At 45.2% G+C, this 19,428-nt stretch overlaps 1 protein-coding gene across 1 annotated transcript in view; it reads right to left on the reverse strand.

The window, feature by feature from the left end:
* TBC1D2 (TBC1 domain family member 2) overlaps nucleotides 1-19,428 on the reverse strand; it is a 50,834-nt gene that overhangs the window by 26,693 nt on the left and 4,713 nt on the right. The window contains 5 exon segments of the mRNA XM_038552915.1: nucleotides 849-1,045; nucleotides 4,756-4,889; nucleotides 12,800-12,876; nucleotides 12,878-12,948; nucleotides 18,984-19,125. Coding sequence (XP_038408843.1) covers nucleotides 849-1,045; nucleotides 4,756-4,889; nucleotides 12,800-12,876; nucleotides 12,878-12,948; nucleotides 18,984-19,125 — 621 coding nt within the window.

The following is a 19,428-nucleotide window of genomic DNA, read 5'->3' on the forward strand; positions in this document are numbered from 1 at the left end:
GAGATAGAACAGAAAAAGACTGAGGGCAGCCAAAGCTCAAACATGAAGACGTGGGCCTTCCCCTCAGAGGAAAAGAAGCCTGTCTTCTCAGTGGGGCCCACCCTTGGGGGCATGATGGGGCACCACTGTTGGGATTTTCAGTAACAACTGTGCTAACTTAACCACTTTTACTGTGCCCCCGGGCTGCAGTCCCCATCACCTCCCTGCCATGTGATTCTCACTACTTCACAGTTACCCCAGAACATGAACATGATTTATTCTCTGGGTTGTATGGTATTTGGATGATTGTAATGTCTGTGTTTGTGTGTGATCTGTGTCCTATAACGACCATGTAACTCCTTTTTGAACTGCTATAATTAGCTTCTCTATTGAGCCTAAATTTTCCTCATCATTGTCCCTTGTTGGGCCTGGCTGGGCCCCAGAGCTACACAGACCTGCCTGCTTTCTCTGTCCCATGAATCCTTCAGTGATCTGTACTGTTACCAGCTGCCAGTACCTTCAGGGGCCCTTCCCAGGACTCTGCATCTAGAGCCCCCTTCTCTAAATGTTCAGGGTGGGGTCAGGCCAGGCATAGTCCTCCAGGAGGAGTCCAAGAGCAATCACAAAGTAGGTCCCAGAGACCCTGCCCTTGAAGGGCACCTAGGCTGAGGGTCCGTCACCTAGGCTGAGTGTCCACATGTCCTTCAGTCACCAATAGCACAGCATTTCCCACCACCAGTAGTTTGGCTAATAAAGACCGAGATTTTACATCTGCCCAGCCAGGACTAACGTTGCATATCTGGTTTGTTCAAGGGCTCCAGGCTCAGACGGGTGCACTGGAGCCCAGGGTCTCTGGGGCCAGACCTCACCTTCTGAGACTTTAGCTCCTTGGTGAGCATCAAAACCTGCTGCTCCAAGGCCAGCACCTTTTCCTGGGCAGTTCGGGACCGTGTGAGTCCATCGGCAAAGAACGGAAAGGTGTTGTTCTGGCGCTTGGCTTTCTGAATGAGATTGGCGGTCAGAGAGGACTTGGGTGTAGGCTTCGGAGAATCCGCTGGATCTTTCCCTGCTCAAAAGGAGGAACACAGAGGTTATGACTGGGGGCCTCAGTGGTTCTCAAAATTGAGCTTGCTGCAGAAGCATCTGGAGGGCCTAGTTAGATGCAGATTGTGGGACCCTATTCCCAGAGCTTTTCATCAGTAGGCCTAGGGTGGGACTTGAAAATTTGCATTTCTAAAATCTCCTAGCTTGTAGGGGATCACACTTTGAGAACCCTTGGGCTATATATATTGACACTGTCCTGGCTGGGTCCTTCAGCCCATCCCTTAAAGTGTGCCTGTCCCCAGCTCTCGGATCCCTGCCTGCCATAGGCATCTCACACCACACTGCTGCTGTGTGCCAGGGGCCATCTCAAGCACTAGTCCTAGCAGGATGTCTTGTTTCTTATTTCAGGATCTCAGCTCCTACCCTCTTGGCGATTTTCAAAGTATAGAGATTTGTCCATAGACAGGAGTGTGGAATATCTGAACTCTGCATTCTCCCCCCAGACACCAAGTCAAACTCTTGTTTGACTCTTATTACAAGCTAAGGTAGGACACACATTCCTCACAGTTGGCTGTCTCCAGGCTGCACAGTCTATTTCCTCTAGAGCCAGGGTCAGCAACCAATGGCCCACATGCCAAATCCAGCCCACAGCCAGCTTTTGTAAATCAAGTTTTATTGGAACACAGCCACATTCATTTGTTTGTGCATTGTCTGTGCTGCTTTCACTCCACAAGGGCAGAGTTGAGTACTGGCAGCAGAGACCATATGTTGCCATAACACCCCCAACATTTACTACCTGGCTCTTTATAGAAAACATTTAAAAAAAAAAAAAAAGAAACATTTGCCAACCATTGCTGAATTTCTTATTTTATTTTTAAATCAAATATTTTATTTTATTCTTAAATCAAATTAAACATCAGAATTACTCACTCATCCATGATGCCTTGTCCTGCCCTGCCCTCAGTCTATACTTTAGGGATTTGCCATTAGCCTGCATCCAGAGACATTTTAATGGCCTGACTATATGGTCAAAAGACCTTAAGAATCTTGTTTATATTCACAATGTGCATACACATTGTGCCCATTATGAGGTACCAACAGAAGAAATTTTCCTTAGCTCTCAGCCCTAGAAAAGGCTTTTCTTTTTCTTTTCTTTTTTTTTAAGGTTTTAAAATTTTCCTTTGGTTTTCTTTTTTTTTTTAATAAATTTATTTTTTATTGGTGTTCAATTTACCAACATACAGAATAACACCCAGTGCTCATCCCGTCAAGTGCCCCCTTCAGTGCCCGTCACCCATTCACCCCCACCCCCCACCCTCTTCCCCTTCCACCACCCCTAGTTCATTTCCCAGAGTTAGGGCTTTGCTTTTTCTAAGAAAATATATGTTTATTCTTACAGATGCTGGAAATAATCTAATGCTTGCATTTCTTTCTTTGCCTTGGCTACTGAGCAGCTCAGCACCACATCTGCTGCCCACTCTTAGCTATTCTGTAGGATCTTATCTTGATCTTACCTAAATTTCCTATCCCAAATTACTCATTTATTTTCCCCTGATATTTTAAAAAAGGCTATTATTAGCTTTAATAAACTATTCTCAATTCTTTTGGGACTGGGGTGTTAAAAATAAGGATGTGGTATGGGATCCCAGGTGAAGGGACAGGCAGGGCTTACAGGATGATTTGAATAATTTAGCATGTTTCTTCTGGGGCCAGCCAAACAATCCCGAATGGATAAGAAATTACTCTAGGTTAACAGGAATCAGAACCTCCTTGGCCTTGTTGAGTACAAGAACAGAATGATTTTGTTCTAGACTTAACAGAAATCTGGACTGCAGACTGCAGAGCTCAGAGGAAAGCAATGCCTCTTTCTTTCCTGCCACGAGGTATAGAAGAGCCCCTGTGTGTGTGTGCAGGGGGGGCTCCCTGTAGCCCTTGGGCCCTCTGGTGAGACCACTCTCCACTAACCCTGAGAGCAGGCAAGGTAGGGATCATTGCACCCATTCCACAGTCAGAGAAAATGAGGCCTAGGAGAGTGGTCTTTAGTCATTGCTGTAGGATTTCATGGGTGTGCCACAGGCCTGACTGGGCAGAGAAGAGGGTAGGAGTCATGGAGGGGAGCCCAGACTCCCATCCCCTGCCTCAAGTCTGCTTTGATCTGCACTGTAGATTAGATTTTATCTATGAGGGGTCAATAAAAGGTATCATGGCAATAAAAACATAGTGTGAAAAAATCACTGCTTTAGAAAATGAGGCTTTTTCTAAAGCCTTGGCCTGAACCTTAATTCCTAGTTCTGCACCCCTATGCAGCCATGAGTGAGTCACTCTACTTCTCCGTTCTCCATTCCCTGATTTGGTAAATGAGAACAATGGAACCTACCCCTTAAAGAGGTCAAAGCAGGTGAAGTGCTTAGTGGTCGTGAAAGAAACTTGAGAAGATTCTGTTCAGTGACTGGAGCCAGTCAGTCCTAAAGGACCAGATATTGCGGATTCCATTTATATGAACTATTCAGAACAGGCAAATCCATAGAGACAGAAAATCGAACAGTGGTTGCCCAGACCTGGAGGGATGCAAGGTTTCTTTTCTTTTTTTTTTTAAATTTGAGAGAGAGAGAGAGAGAGAGAGAGAGAGAGAGAGAGAGAACAAGCAGGGAGGAGGAACAGAGGGAGGAGAAGCAGACGCCTTGCTAAGCAGGAAGCCTGATGTGGGGCTTGATTCCAAGACATAGGGATCATGACCTAAGCCGAAGGCAGATGCTTAACCAACTGAGCCACCCAGGCGCCCCTGGATGCAAGGTTTCTTTTTGGGATAATAAGCATGTTCTAAAATTTAGGATAATAAGCATGTTCTAAAATTGATTATGGTGAACTGTATACTTCAAATGGTGAGTTGTTTGGTATGTGAATTATATCTTAATAAAATTGTTACCAAGGGGAAAAAAGTGCTTAGACTAGCCCAGGCACAAAGTAACTGTATATATGAGTGCTGGTTTTATTATTATTGATTTGATGGGGTATTGATCCCCCCTTGCACTGTTCACTGTGATCCATGGGGCCTCACCAGATGCTGCTTCAAAGAGGTGCTTTTTCTGGAGTCACTTCTATACAGCCCAGGGATCCTTGTTGCCAGACAACCCCACAGTGCTGTTTCAGCCAGTTTTCTTACAACTGTTTCCAGATTACAGAATGTCCTAAGGGCACCCATGCCAATTAAAAAAAAAAAAGCCCACCATCCCTGACGGTATGGGCCACTCAAATTTTGTGAAATAATAAAATGCTATGGAATAGCTGAGTAGACAGCTAAAGGTCACTTGCTCTGCTTCTTCAGGCAGATCTGATTTTAATTACCCCAGAGAGGCATCTTTATATCCTTTCCTTATAAATAAAAAAAAAGTAAGAAAAAAAAAGTGAGAGATATTTTCATTTATTCAAGAATCATCTGGAGACGGGTGGTGGCGATGGTTGAACAACACTGTGAAGGTGCTTTATCCCACTGAACTGTGTACATATGGGTCAAAATGGTAAATTTCATTTTATACACATAACATTATTGTGTATTTTACCACAATAATATTGATAAGGAAAGGAGTCATTGCTACTAGCCCCATGGAAACCAGGAGGAGTCACCTGCAGAGTTTCATGTTGGACACAAAAAAGCACAAGTTGGTTTTGGGGGAAGATAAAGAGGGTGTTTACTGGGTCTCTGAGGGCAGCCCAAACCTGAGTGGAGCTCACCTGGAGTGCTGGGGTCAGAGGGTAAGGGCTGCTCCGCCCTCTGAGGTTCCGAACTCAGTGGAGGATCTTCCCCTGGAGGTCCGTGGCCTGTTCCTTGGGCCTGCCTGTTGCCCCGAATATTGGACATCGTGTTTCTGAAAGGAAAACAGGAGCATGAGGCTGTCATCCTGCCCCCTTGTCATACCCCAAGCAGTCTGCCAGGCTCCAGGAACCCTGCCAGATGCAGCCCAGAGCCACTCCCCACCCTCTCACTCTCTCCTTTTCATTTTCTCCCTATACTTACCACCTACCACACACAATATTGCTAAACAACAATACAAGCCTGATTCCCCTGCTCCCAGCCCCACTGCTGGAGCATAAATTCTGGTGAGTGCCGGGATGTTCGCCTGTTTTGTTCACTAAAATACTCTGAATGCCTAGCACAGCGCCTGAGACATGGAGGGCACATGCTGAACGAATGCCAAACAGACTTGCCAAACTAACTTTCCTGAAACCTTCATCTGGTTTTATAACTAGTTAGTTCAGAAATCATCGGTGGCTCCCTACTTCTGCTGATGAAAGTTCCAAACCCTTCCTGGATTCTTTCCCCTTGCTTTCTTTGCTCACTCAGATCTGTTCTCCTTGAGGCCTTCATTCATCATCTCCTAGCCTCCAAGGAGTTTTACTGCACTTTGTCAACAGACTACCCTTTGACCAACTACTTATCTAGGCTGAACAGTGGAGTCATTTCTTCAAGAGCTGGGCACTAACCTACTGCCTGCTGGTACCTGGCACTGGGCCACACATGCCCAGAGTGTAGGCTCAATACATATTGGGTTTGCAGGAAGGAACTAGACAGTATCAATGGCTGGCCAAGGACCAGAGACCACAGAGAAATTCATAATGAGTTGGATGAAAGGAGAGTTTAACAGAGTTTATTTTCCCTTTGCAAACAGATAAAAGTAGACATATGCCAAAATTAATAAGGAGGAATGATTAAGGAGTTCATTAGGTCAGTGTTTTTCAAACTGCAGGTTGTGAATCATTGACCACTGTAAAATCAATTTAGTATCATGACCAGCATTTATTTTATTTCATTTTTTAAATATTTATTTTAGAGAGACAGAAAGACAAAGAGAGATAGAGAGAAATGCATGCAAGCAGGAGGGGTAGAGGGAGAGGTAGAAAGAATCTCAAACAGACTCTGCATAAACATGGAGCCGAACATGGGGTTTGATCTTATGACCCTGAGATCATGACCTGAGCTGAAACCAAGAACGAACTTGGCTTAACCGACTGCACCACTCGGATGCCCTGTAACCGGCATTTAAAATATTGAATGGAAAATATTAGAATGCACCCCACTTAGAAAGGGTTAATATTTTGTAAGTTATATATATGTGTGTTCTGAGCCATAAAATAAAATGTACTTCTTACTGTGATGGTGGTCAACAGTCTGAAAAATAATGCACTAAGAGGTCATTTACTTAAAAGGCAGCAACAGTATGGTCAAAAAAGAAAGGGATGTGAAGGTCTGTAGATTGGTGATGGAGTCCTGGTTTTGCTTCCCAAACACCTAGGTGCTAGATAAACATCAAACATGTCTCAAAAATACTGAGCCAAATTCCCAGGAAAGGAAGGGTAATTCTTAGGGACTAAACATGGAAAGGTGAACTTCAAGTGAGAAGGTGAATGCGTAGATTAGACCACTCCTCCACAAATATTCACTCCTTTCCTACCACTTCCTCAGGAGCAGAGTGCTTCCTCTCTCAGCTTGGGCAGGGCAATGTGATTTGCTTTGTCCAAAAGGATGTTAGCAGATGTGATGTAAACATAGCCTTAAAATGTCCTTGCATATGGAGCTTGCCCCCTTGAAGAACACGCCTCAGGCAGCTGCTGGTCCACAGAAGATGAGAAATATGAAGAGCAGGCTTAGATCTTAGCAACAGCTTGGAGTCAAGACCAGGTGAACCTAGCCTATATCAGCTGAATCCAGATGTGTGAGAAATAAATGTTTATTATACGACACTGAATTTTGAAATGTGTGTTTGTAGCATTATTGCTGTGAAAGTTGACTTAGGACACGAGTTTGTTCTGGGGTCAACCATTTGCTTTTTCATTGAGATATGACTAACGCGGGATCCCTGGGTGGCGCAGCGGTTTGGCGCCTGCCTTTGGCCCAGGGCGCGATCCTGGAGACCCGGGATCGAATCCCACATCGGGCTCCCGGTGCATGGAGCCTGCTTCTCCCTCTGCCTGTGTCTCTGCCTCTCTCTCTCTCTCTCTGTGACTATCATGAATAAATAAATAAAAAATCTTTAAAAAAAAAAAAAAAAGAGATATAACTAACGCATAACATATTCATTTCAGGTGTGCAATATATTTATTCATCATAGTGCAAAATGATCACCATGCTACCTCTAGTTAACATCCATCACCACACAGAGCTACTAGATTTTTTTTTTTCCGTGTGATCATGGATCAACTTTTGATACCAGAGACCTAGAACCTTGGTTGCAAGAGAAGAAAGAAAGCCAAGGTTTTGACCCAAACAAACTGCAGAGTTGAAACTGAAATTCTCACATACTGCTGGGAGTCCTGTGAAGGGGTGAGTTATGGATCAACACAAGGAAATTCTAGCTGAAGACTCCAGGTTCTTACAATACTTTGGTTTGGTTTTGGTATCAAGATAATATTGGCCTTCTAGAATGAATGGGGAAGTATTCCCTCTTCTTTTTTTAGGGGGAAGATTTTGTGAAGGATTGGTATTAATTCTTCTTCACATGTCTGGTAGAATTCAGCAATGAAGTTAGCTGGTCCCAGGTTTTTGGTTTTTTTTGTTTTTGTTTTTGTTTTTGTAGGGGGTAGTTATTTTTATTATTAATTCAATCACTTTAAATGTTACAGGTCTATTCAGATTTTCTCTTTCTTCTTGAATCAGTTTTGGTAATTTGCGTCTTCCTAGGAATTTGTCCTTGTCCTCTATGTTATCTAATCTGTTGGCACAGAATTGTTCACAGTACCCTTTATAATCTTTGGATTTCTGTAAGGCTGGTAGTAATGTTCCAACTTTTGAGCCTGACTTCAGCAATGTGAGTCTCATGTCTTTTCTTGTTCTGACTAGAGGGTTGTCAATTTTGTTGATCTTTTCAAAGAACCATTATTTGATCTGAAATTCATTTTTATTATTTTATTTTTATTTTTTTAAAAAGAAAATATTTTATTTGTTTATTCATGAGAGACACATACACACACAGAGAGAGAGAGAGAGAGAGAGATAGGGGCAGAGACACAGGTGGAGGGAGAAGCAGGCTCCATGCAGGGAGCCCGATGCAGGACTCGATCCCGGGACTCCAGGATCACGCCCTGGGCCTAAGGCAGTCACTAAACTGCTGAGCCACCCAGGGATCCCCTGAAATTCATTTTTAAAACAAAATCCAGTTTTTTGGCATAGTTGGGTTCAGAGTAAGAAATAAGATTGTACTTTAATGCAAAATACAGCTGACTGATGGAAGGAAAAATGAATCTGTTAAATTAAGAAGACAGAAGAAATTAGAACTCAGCATTCCCAATACCTAACTTTGAAATTTGGTCTCTGGCTCCTTTGGCTTTGTTATTATTATGATCCTACTGTATGGAGCCTCTGACTCCTTGCCTCATCACTTCCCCTTCCCAGTTTTCTTTCCCCACTCACAAATAAAAGGGTAGCAGTCTTATTAAAAAGAAAATAGTAGTCATGAAGAACACTTTTTTTTAAAAGATTTTATTTATTTATTTGATATATACAGAAAGAGTGAGAGAGAGAGAGCATGAGCAGGGGTGAGGAGTGGCAGAGGGAGAGGGAGAAACAGGCTCCCCTCAACCCCCCCAAGCAGGGAGCCTGATGTGAGGCTCAATCCCAGGACCCCAAGATCATGATCTGAGCTCCAGGCAGATGTTTAACCAACTGAGCCACCTAGGCGCCCCTGAAGAGCACTATTTGCTGAGTACCACTTTGCGCTGGTCCTGTGCCCAGTCCCATTCCATGTATCTCACAAATCACAGCTACATAATCAAAGAGAACTCAGGAACACATTCTTATATTAGAAGTGCTGGCTTGGTAGGGTGACCATCATTGTTGCCTCTGCTTCCTCTTGCCCAGGAAGTGTAGCCTCCCTAATGCCAGGGGCTCATAAGCAGTTATTTCTAAGGTAGGGGAGGGTATAGAAACTCCAACTCAATGGTAGCAAAGAGGCTCCTAAGCTCTAGCATACATCTCCTCTGGGAATGAGGTGCTCACTCACTGCTAACACAACCTAGCTGGCTACTACCCAGCCAAACTATTGCACAGGAAGAGGTGTCTGCATTTCATAAATTTATTGACCTTATGTGGAGCAGTCCATAGGTCATTTTCTGGGTAGGATTAGCTCCAGGTCTGAAAGGCCTCGTCAGTGTGGGGGAGTGGTCATAAAGACTTGCTCTGGAAAGATAACCTTGGGCAGGCCATTTATCCTCTCTGAGCCTGGGTTTCCTGATCTGCAGTGAGGATGAGGAATGGGTCCACAACACATAGTGACGGGGCCCTTCCATGGGCCAGGCACTAAGCTGATACTAGTCATTCAATTCATTTAATCCTCACAAGAGCCCAGAGAAGTGAGTACTATCACCTCAATCATACAGAGAGATGTCTGTATGGGATGCAGATACTCTGGGATGCAGAAAGGATAAGTAACCAAAGCTAAGTAAGTGGAGGGTGGCGGGGGCGGGACTGAGTGTCAGACCTGGACATCAGACTTCAAGGTCTAAGAACTTAACTGTTATGACACTACCTCACAGGTTTGTCCAGACAACTCAGTGATGGTGCAAAGTACCTAGCATGGTGCTCTGGAAGCACTCCTACCTCTTCCCCGGCGTATGAGCCAGGCTCATGGCAGAGCCCACAGCAAGCTCTAAGACCAGCCAGGGCCCAGGGTGTGGGAGACAAGAGCAACCTCAATCTTACTGGGCCTCTCAGCAGCCTAGGGCAAGTAGCCCACTTCTTGCACTTTTTCCTCACGTTTTCTATGGGTTATTACAAATGTCAGGAGGGAAGTAACCAACTGATCTTCTGAAACTTCTTCCTTTCTATCTCTGCATCTTCTCTCTTTGACTTCTGTTTGTGGCTTTCATCAGGCACATACCTGGCTTAAGCTTCATGAGACCACACTGGATACACCCTGGCTGGATGGCTAGATTTCTCAACCTCTTCTCCCCTACAGCAGGTTCCCAACACACCCAGTTCCCTCCAACACCCCCTGAGGGAAGATCCCCTGCAGGGCACCCTCCCTGTCCATGGAGGGGCTCATCCATGCCCACCCTGGAGGGGCTCATCCATGCCCAACACCCCCTAAATCTCTCTCTGCAACTCAGATAACTCTCCTGAGTTCCAGGCCCCTCTCTCCAAATGCCTTGGGGGGCAGTTCTACCTCCAGCCAGTAGGCCCTAGAGGACACTTATCATTTTTTCCCTAAAACCTGCTTGCTTCTCTTCTAGAAACAGCATCACCACCTTCCTAGTTTCCTGAGGGAACTCAAGCACGGAGGCTGACAGGGAAATGCTGTGTCTGAGTCACAGAGAGCCAGGGATCTCTAATCCAAGTCCAGGGAACTGTAGTCTGCTTCTATAGAGTTTCCAGTCTGTCTGAAATCCACACAGAAAATAAGCACTCCAACAGGATCAGTATTGGATACAGTTTGAATTCCCAAAAGCTTCCTTTTCTTCAGTTAGATTAACAATAGTAGTTGTAGACGATAGAAAGTACTTAGCATTGCCAAGTACAGTTCCAAAGCACTTTGCATGCATTAACCCATTTAATTCCCACGCTAATCTTGTAGGGCAAGCACTATTGTATTTACTTTTCTAACAATTTAAATGAAGCACAGAGAAATCAAACAAGTTGCCAAGGGCACCACAGCCTATGACTGGCGGAGCTAGGACACAAGTCCAGGCAGTCTGCCTCTTAAATTCAGGCCATCTTGCTATCTTCTTATAAACTATCTAAAACAAATCCTACTGGTGGGAAATTGTATAAATAATAAATCATAAATAAAAAGTAGCTGAGATCTGATCAACACACAGTAAATTACACAGGTTAAATAAAAAAAGAAAAACAAAGCTAGAGGCATCACAAATCCAGGTTTCACGTCACGTTATAAAGTAATTAAAACAGTATAGTGCTTGCATAAAAATAGACATACAGATCAATGGAATAGAATAGAAAACCCAGGAAAAACCCACAATTATATGGTCAATCTTTCACAAAAGAGGAATGAATACACAATGGGAACAAGTCTCTTCAACAAATAGTGTTGGAAAAACTGTACAGATACATGCCAAAGAATGAAACTGCATTAAAAACCTAAATGTGAGACCTGAAACCATAAAAATTCTTGAAGAGAGCACAGGCAGTAATTTCTCTTACACTGTCTGTAGCAACATTTTTTTAGATATGCCTGAGGCAAGGGAATTAAAGGTAAAATAAACTATTAGGACTTCATCAAGATGAAAAGCTTCTGGATGCCTGGGTGGATCAGTGGTTGAGCATCTGTCCTTGGCTCAGGGCATGATACCAGGGTCCAGGATTGAGTCCTGCATCGGGCTCCCTGCGAGGAGCCTGCTTCTCCCTCTGTCTGTGTCTCTGCCTCTCTCTCTGTGTCTCTCATGAATAAATAAATAAAATCTTTTAAAAAATGATGAAAAGCTTCTGCACAGTGAAGGAAACAATCAACAAAATTAAAAAACAACCCTACAGAAATGGGAGAAGATACTTGCAAATGACATAGCTGATAAAAGATTAGTATCTAAAATATATAAGGAACTGATACAACTCAACACTCTAAAACAAGATGATCCTATTAAAAATGTCAAAAGACACAAACAGAAATTTCTTCAAAGAAGACATCCAGATGGCCAACAGACACATGAAAAGATGTTCATCATCACTCATCGTCAGGGAAATGCAAATCAAAACTACAATGAGGTATCATCTCACACCTTTAAGAATGGCTAACCTAAAAAACACAAGAAACAAGGGGCAATGAGAATATAGAGAAAATGGAACCCTCTTGTACTGTTGGAGGGAATATAAACTCGTTTAGCCACTATATTGTCATAATCATACTACAGAGTATGTACCAAAAAAATACAGAAACACCAATTCAAAGGGATACATGCACTCCTAGGCTTACTTTAGCATTATATACAATAGCCAAATTACCAAAGCAGCCCGGGTCCATTGACAGATGAATGGCTAAAGAAGAATATTCCACACAATGGAATATTACTCAACCATAAAAAGAGTGAAATCTTCTCATCTGCAACAATACAGATGGAGTTGGAGAGTGTAATGCTAAGTGAAATAAGTCATCAGAGAAAGACAAATACTATATGACCTCACTCAATATGTGGAATTTAAGGAACAAAACAAATGAGCAAAGGAAAAAAAAAAGAAGGGAGAGAGACAAACCAAGGAACAGACTCTTAACTATAGAGAACATCCTGGTAGTTGCCAGAGGGGAGCTGAGGGCAGGATAGAGGAAATAGGTAATGGAGATTAAGGAGTACACTTATCATGATAAAAAATAAAATAAAATAAAACTTGTACAAAAATTTTTAAAAACTGGGTTGCATACAGTCACTTTGGGGAAAAAAGTAAATAATTTGATGTGTTTCACATATGAAGACACTTGTGATGCTATCATCACGTTACATTCAGTATGATCTCAGTTACATATATATGTATGTAGAAAACGTGGAGGAAAAAGATATACCAAATGCTAAGAATGCTAACTGGGTGACAGGATCATGGGTAATTGAAAATCTATACCTTTCTAGATGTTTCTAATTTCCTAAAAAGAATGTGTACTACTTTAAAACTCAGAACAACACAAGTAATATTTTAAAGAAATGATGTGATGAATTAAAAATGAAGCCCCTCTCCTCAGGCCCACCTCCCTGATCCCTGCAGGGGGATCACATCGGATCATTGTAAGCTCCAAAGAAGGGGCTGTGTGTAGCTTGGCTAGCCCCTCAGTCCCATCACACTTACTGTATTTCAGTTCCAAGATGCTTGAGGGAAATATTCTGAAGGGCCAAGGGCATGGTAGGCACCGGCTGTAAGGCAGCCTGCCACACCCACGAGCCCAGGGGGTGTTCGCACAGGGCCCAGGAAGTCGTCGGGCTCTGCTTCCTCTTGCTCTAGGGAACAAACAGAAGGGCAGTCATCCCTCGGGTCACTGCACTTAGACACACTAGACACAAGTGCTACAGGCTCGGCTCCAGGTGGGAGTTGGTGGGCTGCCCAAGCACACCTTCCTTGTAGGTTAAGAGCACCAAAGAGGCGGGCTTTTCATCAAGTGTTCTGGGAAAATGATGCCTCTTGCTGGGCAGGTCTCTTCCTGAAAACCCCATTAAAATATGCACAACTACAGATACTTCTACATCTGAGAATCCATCCTAAAACAATCCTGGCACTGTCTAGCCTCAAACCGGAAATAACTCCCTCAAACTGGAAGATCTGGAGAGAAGTTAAATAAATCACGATGCCATCAGAAAACAGAATATTACTCAGGTGTTTAAAACAACACTAATGAAGAATGCTTAAAAACCGAAGGAACAGGCGTGGGATATATGTATATATATATAAAAGTAAAAAAACTGGGGTTATAGCATGATCTCAACTATATAGAAAAAGTCTCCCAGAAATACACTCTGTGTATGGACTGAAGTCAGAAGTGCATGGTGGGATCAGAAGCTGGACGACCAGGATCCCTGGGTGGCGCAGCGGTTTAGCGCCTGCCTTTGGCCCAGGGTGCGATCCTGGAGACCCGGGATCGAATCCCACATCGGGCTCCCTGCATGGAGCCTGCTTCTCCCTCTGCCTGTGTCTCTGCCTCTCTCTCTCTGTGTGTGTGACTATCATAAATAAATAAAAATTAAAAAAAAATTTAAAAAAAAGAAGCTGGACGTCCTCATTTTTGCTCTGTGTTTTTTCCCAAACTGCCTACAGTAAACATGGGTTATTTTTTTTATAAACAGAAAAATAATGCATACTCACCAAAAGTAGATGTTTGTTAAAAGATTTTAAAGCATGGAGGTTTTCAGGTCATAATGTGGAGTACTAAAAAGCAAATTGGGCTCTTTGTATCGTAGGATTTGAAATATGTTTAAATAAAAAGCAGGTGGGGGGTCATAATGTCATGTGAACACTGGCTGTTCTGGGTGACAATATTATGGGTACTTTTTCTTCCACTTTTCTATGTTTTATTAATCTTCTGTTTAAACAACGATTCTTATACAGTAAGTGCTTCAAAGCATTTAGTGTCAAAGAACATTTCAAGGCTAAGGAAATATTATTTGAGGTATAAGAGAGAGAGGAGGTGAATTATTTAGAAGTTGGTTTTGAGTATTACAAAAAGCAGAACCGAATGAAAGCCACTTATCAGGTGGTAGGATCTGGATCAGACGGTCCCTGAGACGTGTAGGGCAGCTGATACCTTCCATTCAAGCCCTCTTACTGAGGGTAAAAAATGTGAGAAGGGGGAATTTTATTTTTGCACTCCATCGCCAAATAGGGTGTGGGTACAAAAACATTAAATACAACGGGAGGGGCCAGTAGTGCAATCTACTTACAAACACTCTTTGCAATCAATATAATCAATTCCTAACAGGCTCTTTCACATCCGGCAGACTGGCCAGTACTTGGCAATGCCAAGTCATTCTCTTGAGCTCCTCTCTTCAGTTCACTCTCTCACCAAACCCTTTTGGCATCTGCCCAGAGGTTTCTGGGTGGAGCTGGAGAAAGGCGTAGGAAGCTTCGAGCTTAAAGAGCAGAGAGAAGTGCACATTTCAGGAAGACCCTGTGAGTGGAAGCTGGAGGGCAAGGCAGGCAAAGTGTGGGGGAGTTCTGGGAGATGGAGACACACCATGTCACCTCCAGTCCAAAAAGACTTCCTGGAGGAGGGGCACTGGAGCAGGACCTAGAGGGCTGGAATGGATTTTGACTTGCTGAAGGAGCGAGGGAGGATCTTTCTGGGTGTGTAAGTACAGGCAGCAGGAAGGGGTTCCAGACAGAGCCAAGGATGCCAGGAGGTACCAGAGACAAGGAGGCTAGGAAGGACAAGATGGGCAGGGGAGTGCTAAGAGGGGAGCTCATCTGGCTGGGCCCACAGGGCCCCCTGGGAGAGTCAACAGAAGCCCCCAAGGAATCTGGGCGACAGCTGTGGACTTGGAAGACCTGAAGCCAAACATGTTTCTGTTGGAAGGGTGCTGTGATCAGGGAAATCACATTTTCTCTTCCAGCATCAGGTTCTACATTTTTACAACGGGAATGATACTCTCCACCCTGTCTCCTTCAGAGGTAAAGTATCTGAACATATTTAGAAAACCATAAAGCCCCAGTCTGTGGACTTGCATCTTTCAATCCAGACTTTGAGCTGATTCAAAATAATTAAGGTCTTCTGGTGTAGCAATACTTTAACCATTTCTATTCTCCCTCATTCAAAACAAAGACGTGTGCAATTTGTCTAAGAATTTAATGTCTTGGCGAGTACCTCCCTAGCTGCCTAGCTGTTTTCCTCTAACTTCCACCTGTGGCTGTAACCTTCCTCTGAGGTCACACCAGCTAAGTCCTGGGGATAAATATCACCACCGGTTGCATTCACCAGTGAGGAAATGGCAGCTCAGAAGGTTTTTTGTGGCCAGGGTCACACAGCTGGCAGCAGAGTCATACCCTCACAGTTCCCTGCTTTTTCACTAAAACTGCGTGGCTTGTCAGAGCAGGCTTTGTGACAGGCAGATAGTTCCAAGAGGGGAGAGGCTGCCCAGAAAGGCACAAGCCCCCAGTGCAAGGAGGTGTTCAAGGATGGCGATGGTGATGATGCCACAGTGGAGGTCAGTATTTCCTGCAGGAAACAGTACTGATGACCCAAGGCTCTGGCGTGGGGGCCTCTGGGCCCCTCTCCAGCCTAGAGAAACACCCTCAGCGAGGAGACCACACCAAGAATTTCTAGCAGTGTTTATCTGTCATTCTCTCTCTGTCTGAGCGGCATGGGCTGCTCTATCACCAGTAGGAAGTCGTTGCCCAACGACAAAGGCCAGGGCCAGCAGGCCACTTCCTTGGAGGGCCCTGGACGTGGCAGTTGCTTCCTCAGCATGACGGGGTTGTGATCCTGCAGACAACCATTTGCTCTGTGACCTTTAACAGGTCCCTTGTCCTCTTCAAGCCTCTGTTTCCTCTTCTATAAGACGTGAACAACACTACCTGGTAACATTGAGATGAGGATCCAATAACGTGTAAAGTGTCGGGACCACGTAAGCAGTATGCATCTTTTTGTGATAATATCTACCTATACAAGTGCTATTTTGTGTTAATTGTTGTCCTACTTTGGCAACATATAAATTATAAATTGATTTGCCCTTAATCGTTCTCAGCTCTTTTGGAGACCAGCGTTTAGGTAAAGCATGGAATAAAGGTGTAAATGCTTAAAAGCTGTAGAGAGGGGAACGTGCCTGGTGGATTGCTCAATGGCAGTGATAGGACACTTTTTACCAGATGAAGCATCTGTGACTCAAAGTCAGATGTGAGTCAGTTGGTTTTCACTGCTCTGGGAGTAGGCTCTGCTTCCCCCCAGGAAGGGTGGAGACTGGAGGTGGGGTAACCCGCTCCAGACAGCAGCTCCAGGGTCTCTCAGCTTGAGCACAACTCTAGATACATCTTTCTGGGTGGGCTGGGGAAGGTTTTACAGTGACCTCGTGGGGGAGGGTGAAGGCTTGCTGTGGGAGCAGAGAGGCTTTAAGAGAAGCCCACATCCCAGCTTCCTGTGTCTCCCACCAGTGTCCCCCTTGGGAAACTGGTCCTCTCTCCCCACGCTCCCAGCAGGAGCTGGCCCAGAAGCACACTATTAAGTGTGCTAAATCAGAACCACAGAATTCCAGAACTTGGAAAGAGTTCGGCACAGAAGAACCCTGTGGGATCCCAAAGTTCTTTCAGTTCCAATTTCAGTTTCAGATATACAAGAATTCTGTTACCAGGACAGTTTCTTGTTGCTTCTAATCTGAGGCTGATCTCCAGCAATAGTGCTGACCTCAAGCTGCAGTTTTGCATGCAGCCAGGGTTGTCTAGCTCTCTGGCAGATGGGGAATGGAGGGTAGAAAGGAAGTAGGGAAGTGCAAACAAACCCTTCCCCAAAGACAGCCCTTACAAGCATGAAACACCCAGAAGGTTCTTGGAGGAAATGAGTGATAAGTATTATTAACAATAAAAAACCAGTAAGTATTTTAAGAGTGGTACTGTACACGTACACATGTAACAACATTATTAGGACAGCTACTATGCATTGAGCAATTACTATATGCCTGGCATTAGGCTAAGGGTTTTATATTCCCTTTCTCATTTAATAATAAAATCCAATGCATTCACTCACAAATATCCAGTATGTCAGGCAGGGCACCTGGTACTGGGGACGCAAGTGACAAAGACATGGCCTCCACCCCTGAGGGCAGAGACTGACAAGGAAGCTATAATGAGAACATGCAACAGGCCCTGCTAGAACCATGTGAACAAAGGGCTGAGGGCTTATACAGAGTCCAGCGGGCAGAGTGCTGGGCGGCTTCCAAGGGGAGGTTGGCAAGAGCAGAAGGCAACACTGAAGTGTGGCTATAAAGAATAAGCAGGAACTTGCCAGAGAACTCTGGTGCTGCTGAAGCTCGCAGCAAGAGGCAGCCACTGAGGGTGCAGACAGAGGTAAGGCGAGGGAGGAAGAGCCCTGAGCACTGGGCTAAAAAGCTGGGCCTGGGACATTGCAAGGGGTGGTGGTGGTGGTGGGGTAGACCACGCAAGAGGATGAGGTCCAGTGCTCACTTTAGAAAGCCCACTTGGGGGATGCCTGGATGGCTCAGCGGTTGAGTGTCTGCCTTCAGCTCAGGTTGTGATCTCAGGGTTCCTGGGATCAAGTCCCTCACTGGGCTCCCTGCATGGAGCCTGCTTTTCCCTCTGCCTGTGTCTCTGCCTCTCTCTGTGTGTCTCATGAATAAATAAATAAAATCTTAAAAAAAAAAAAAAAAAAAAGAAGAAAAAAAAGCCCCCTTGGGCTGCAGTGGGGCAGATGGGTCCGAGGTGGCAGGCTGGGACACAGGACAGGGGCGAGAAGCCTGCTGGGGTTTTCCAGTGAGGATCTAGGGCCTGACCCAAGGCAATGACCATGAGCAGAGGCGACTGTGGGGCAGAGGCTGGGGGCAGACATGGCCAGTGTGGTGACTGAGCGGCTTGGCTCACCGAGACTGTTGAAGGGGTGAGGGCAGCTCCCTGTTACTGGAGCAACTGGGTAAACAAGGGTCAGAGTAAGTGGAAGGGGGGGAGCTGGGGGAGCAGAGGGTCAAGGGCAGGTGAGCTCAGTATGGCACATGCAAAACATACAGGTCCGGAGGTCCAGAGCCACCTGGCCATAAGTCATGCCTATTCGCCTATTCGGCCTCCCTGCCACCCGGGGATAAGGGTCTGAGCCACACTTCATCACTGAGCTGTGACAAGGCTCCAAGCTCTTACAGGGGCAGCTGGGAGTGGTCTGCCCCATCCTCCACCTGCTAACCATATTGCCAGTCACGCCGTGGTGTGGGGATGGGAGGGGATGATCTCTAGGACTCCTCCACGCTGGAGATGTCCTAGGATTTGAGATCAAGAAACTTCCTTTGCGGGCCACATGTGAGTGATGGTTTCTGCCTTACGGAAATACTACGGACACAATCACTGATCCCCGACTCGCAGCACAAAAGAATGCGTGTCAGAAGCAGCAACAATCACTGCTCACCAACCTTCCTCACAGCAACCCTGCTCAAGTTTCATTTCTCCAGACCTTCCCATAATAGTCATCAAAATAGCAGCTGCTGTCTCCTGAGCTCTGACGATGTGCAGGCATTGTCCCAACCACTTAAGGTGTATGGATTCATTTAATCCTCATAATAACCCTGAGGAGTAGGTTTAACTTATCAAGCTCATTTTATACGGAAGGAAACTGGAGCTCAGAAAGACTAAGCAACTTGCTTAAGACTACACAGGATTAGGATCTAAACCCAGACGTCCTAGCCTCGGAGCCCCTATTCCTGCCCTCCATGCTACATGGTATCCTAACTGATACTGACTCCCATCTCTGGCAGTTTGCTTCCTAAATGGGAGGGGAGAGGCTGGGTCACTGAGAGCCCTGAGGGTGTGGGCAGAAGGCAAACCCATTGGGTACCTAGCTCGAGGCGCAGGGCAGGCCCATTCCCAGCCAGGGCAGCATCGGGGGCGGCGGGAGGTGCAGGCGGGCTGTTGTAGAACTCCCAGCGCTTCATCTGCAGCTGCTGCAGCCAGTACAGCATCACTTGCTTGGTGGCGGCCTGAGAAGCACAAGGGTTAATTGGTATGGCCCTGTGTCCTCAGGGTGGCACCGGGTGTAGAATGTGGGAAGCTCATGGGAGGCTTGGTAATTCTCTCCCTCCCAGAAAAAAAGTTGTCATTGCAGATGGGTTCCCACCTCTGAAACACCACCTATTTCTTGGCCACAGAAGATAATCAGGCTCCAGTCCCAAACTCTCAGGTTCCTTAAACTTTCTGGGTCTCAGTTGTCTCATCTGGGCTATGATGATGACAGCACTCCTGTCACAGGGCAGTTACGAGGATGCGATGAGGTAAGGGAAGTG

This window comes from Canis lupus, chromosome 11 (assembly GCF_011100685.1).
Source record: "Canis lupus familiaris isolate Mischka breed German Shepherd chromosome 11, alternate assembly UU_Cfam_GSD_1.0, whole genome shotgun sequence".
Classification (NCBI taxonomy): Eukaryota; Metazoa; Chordata; class Mammalia; order Carnivora; family Canidae; genus Canis; species Canis lupus.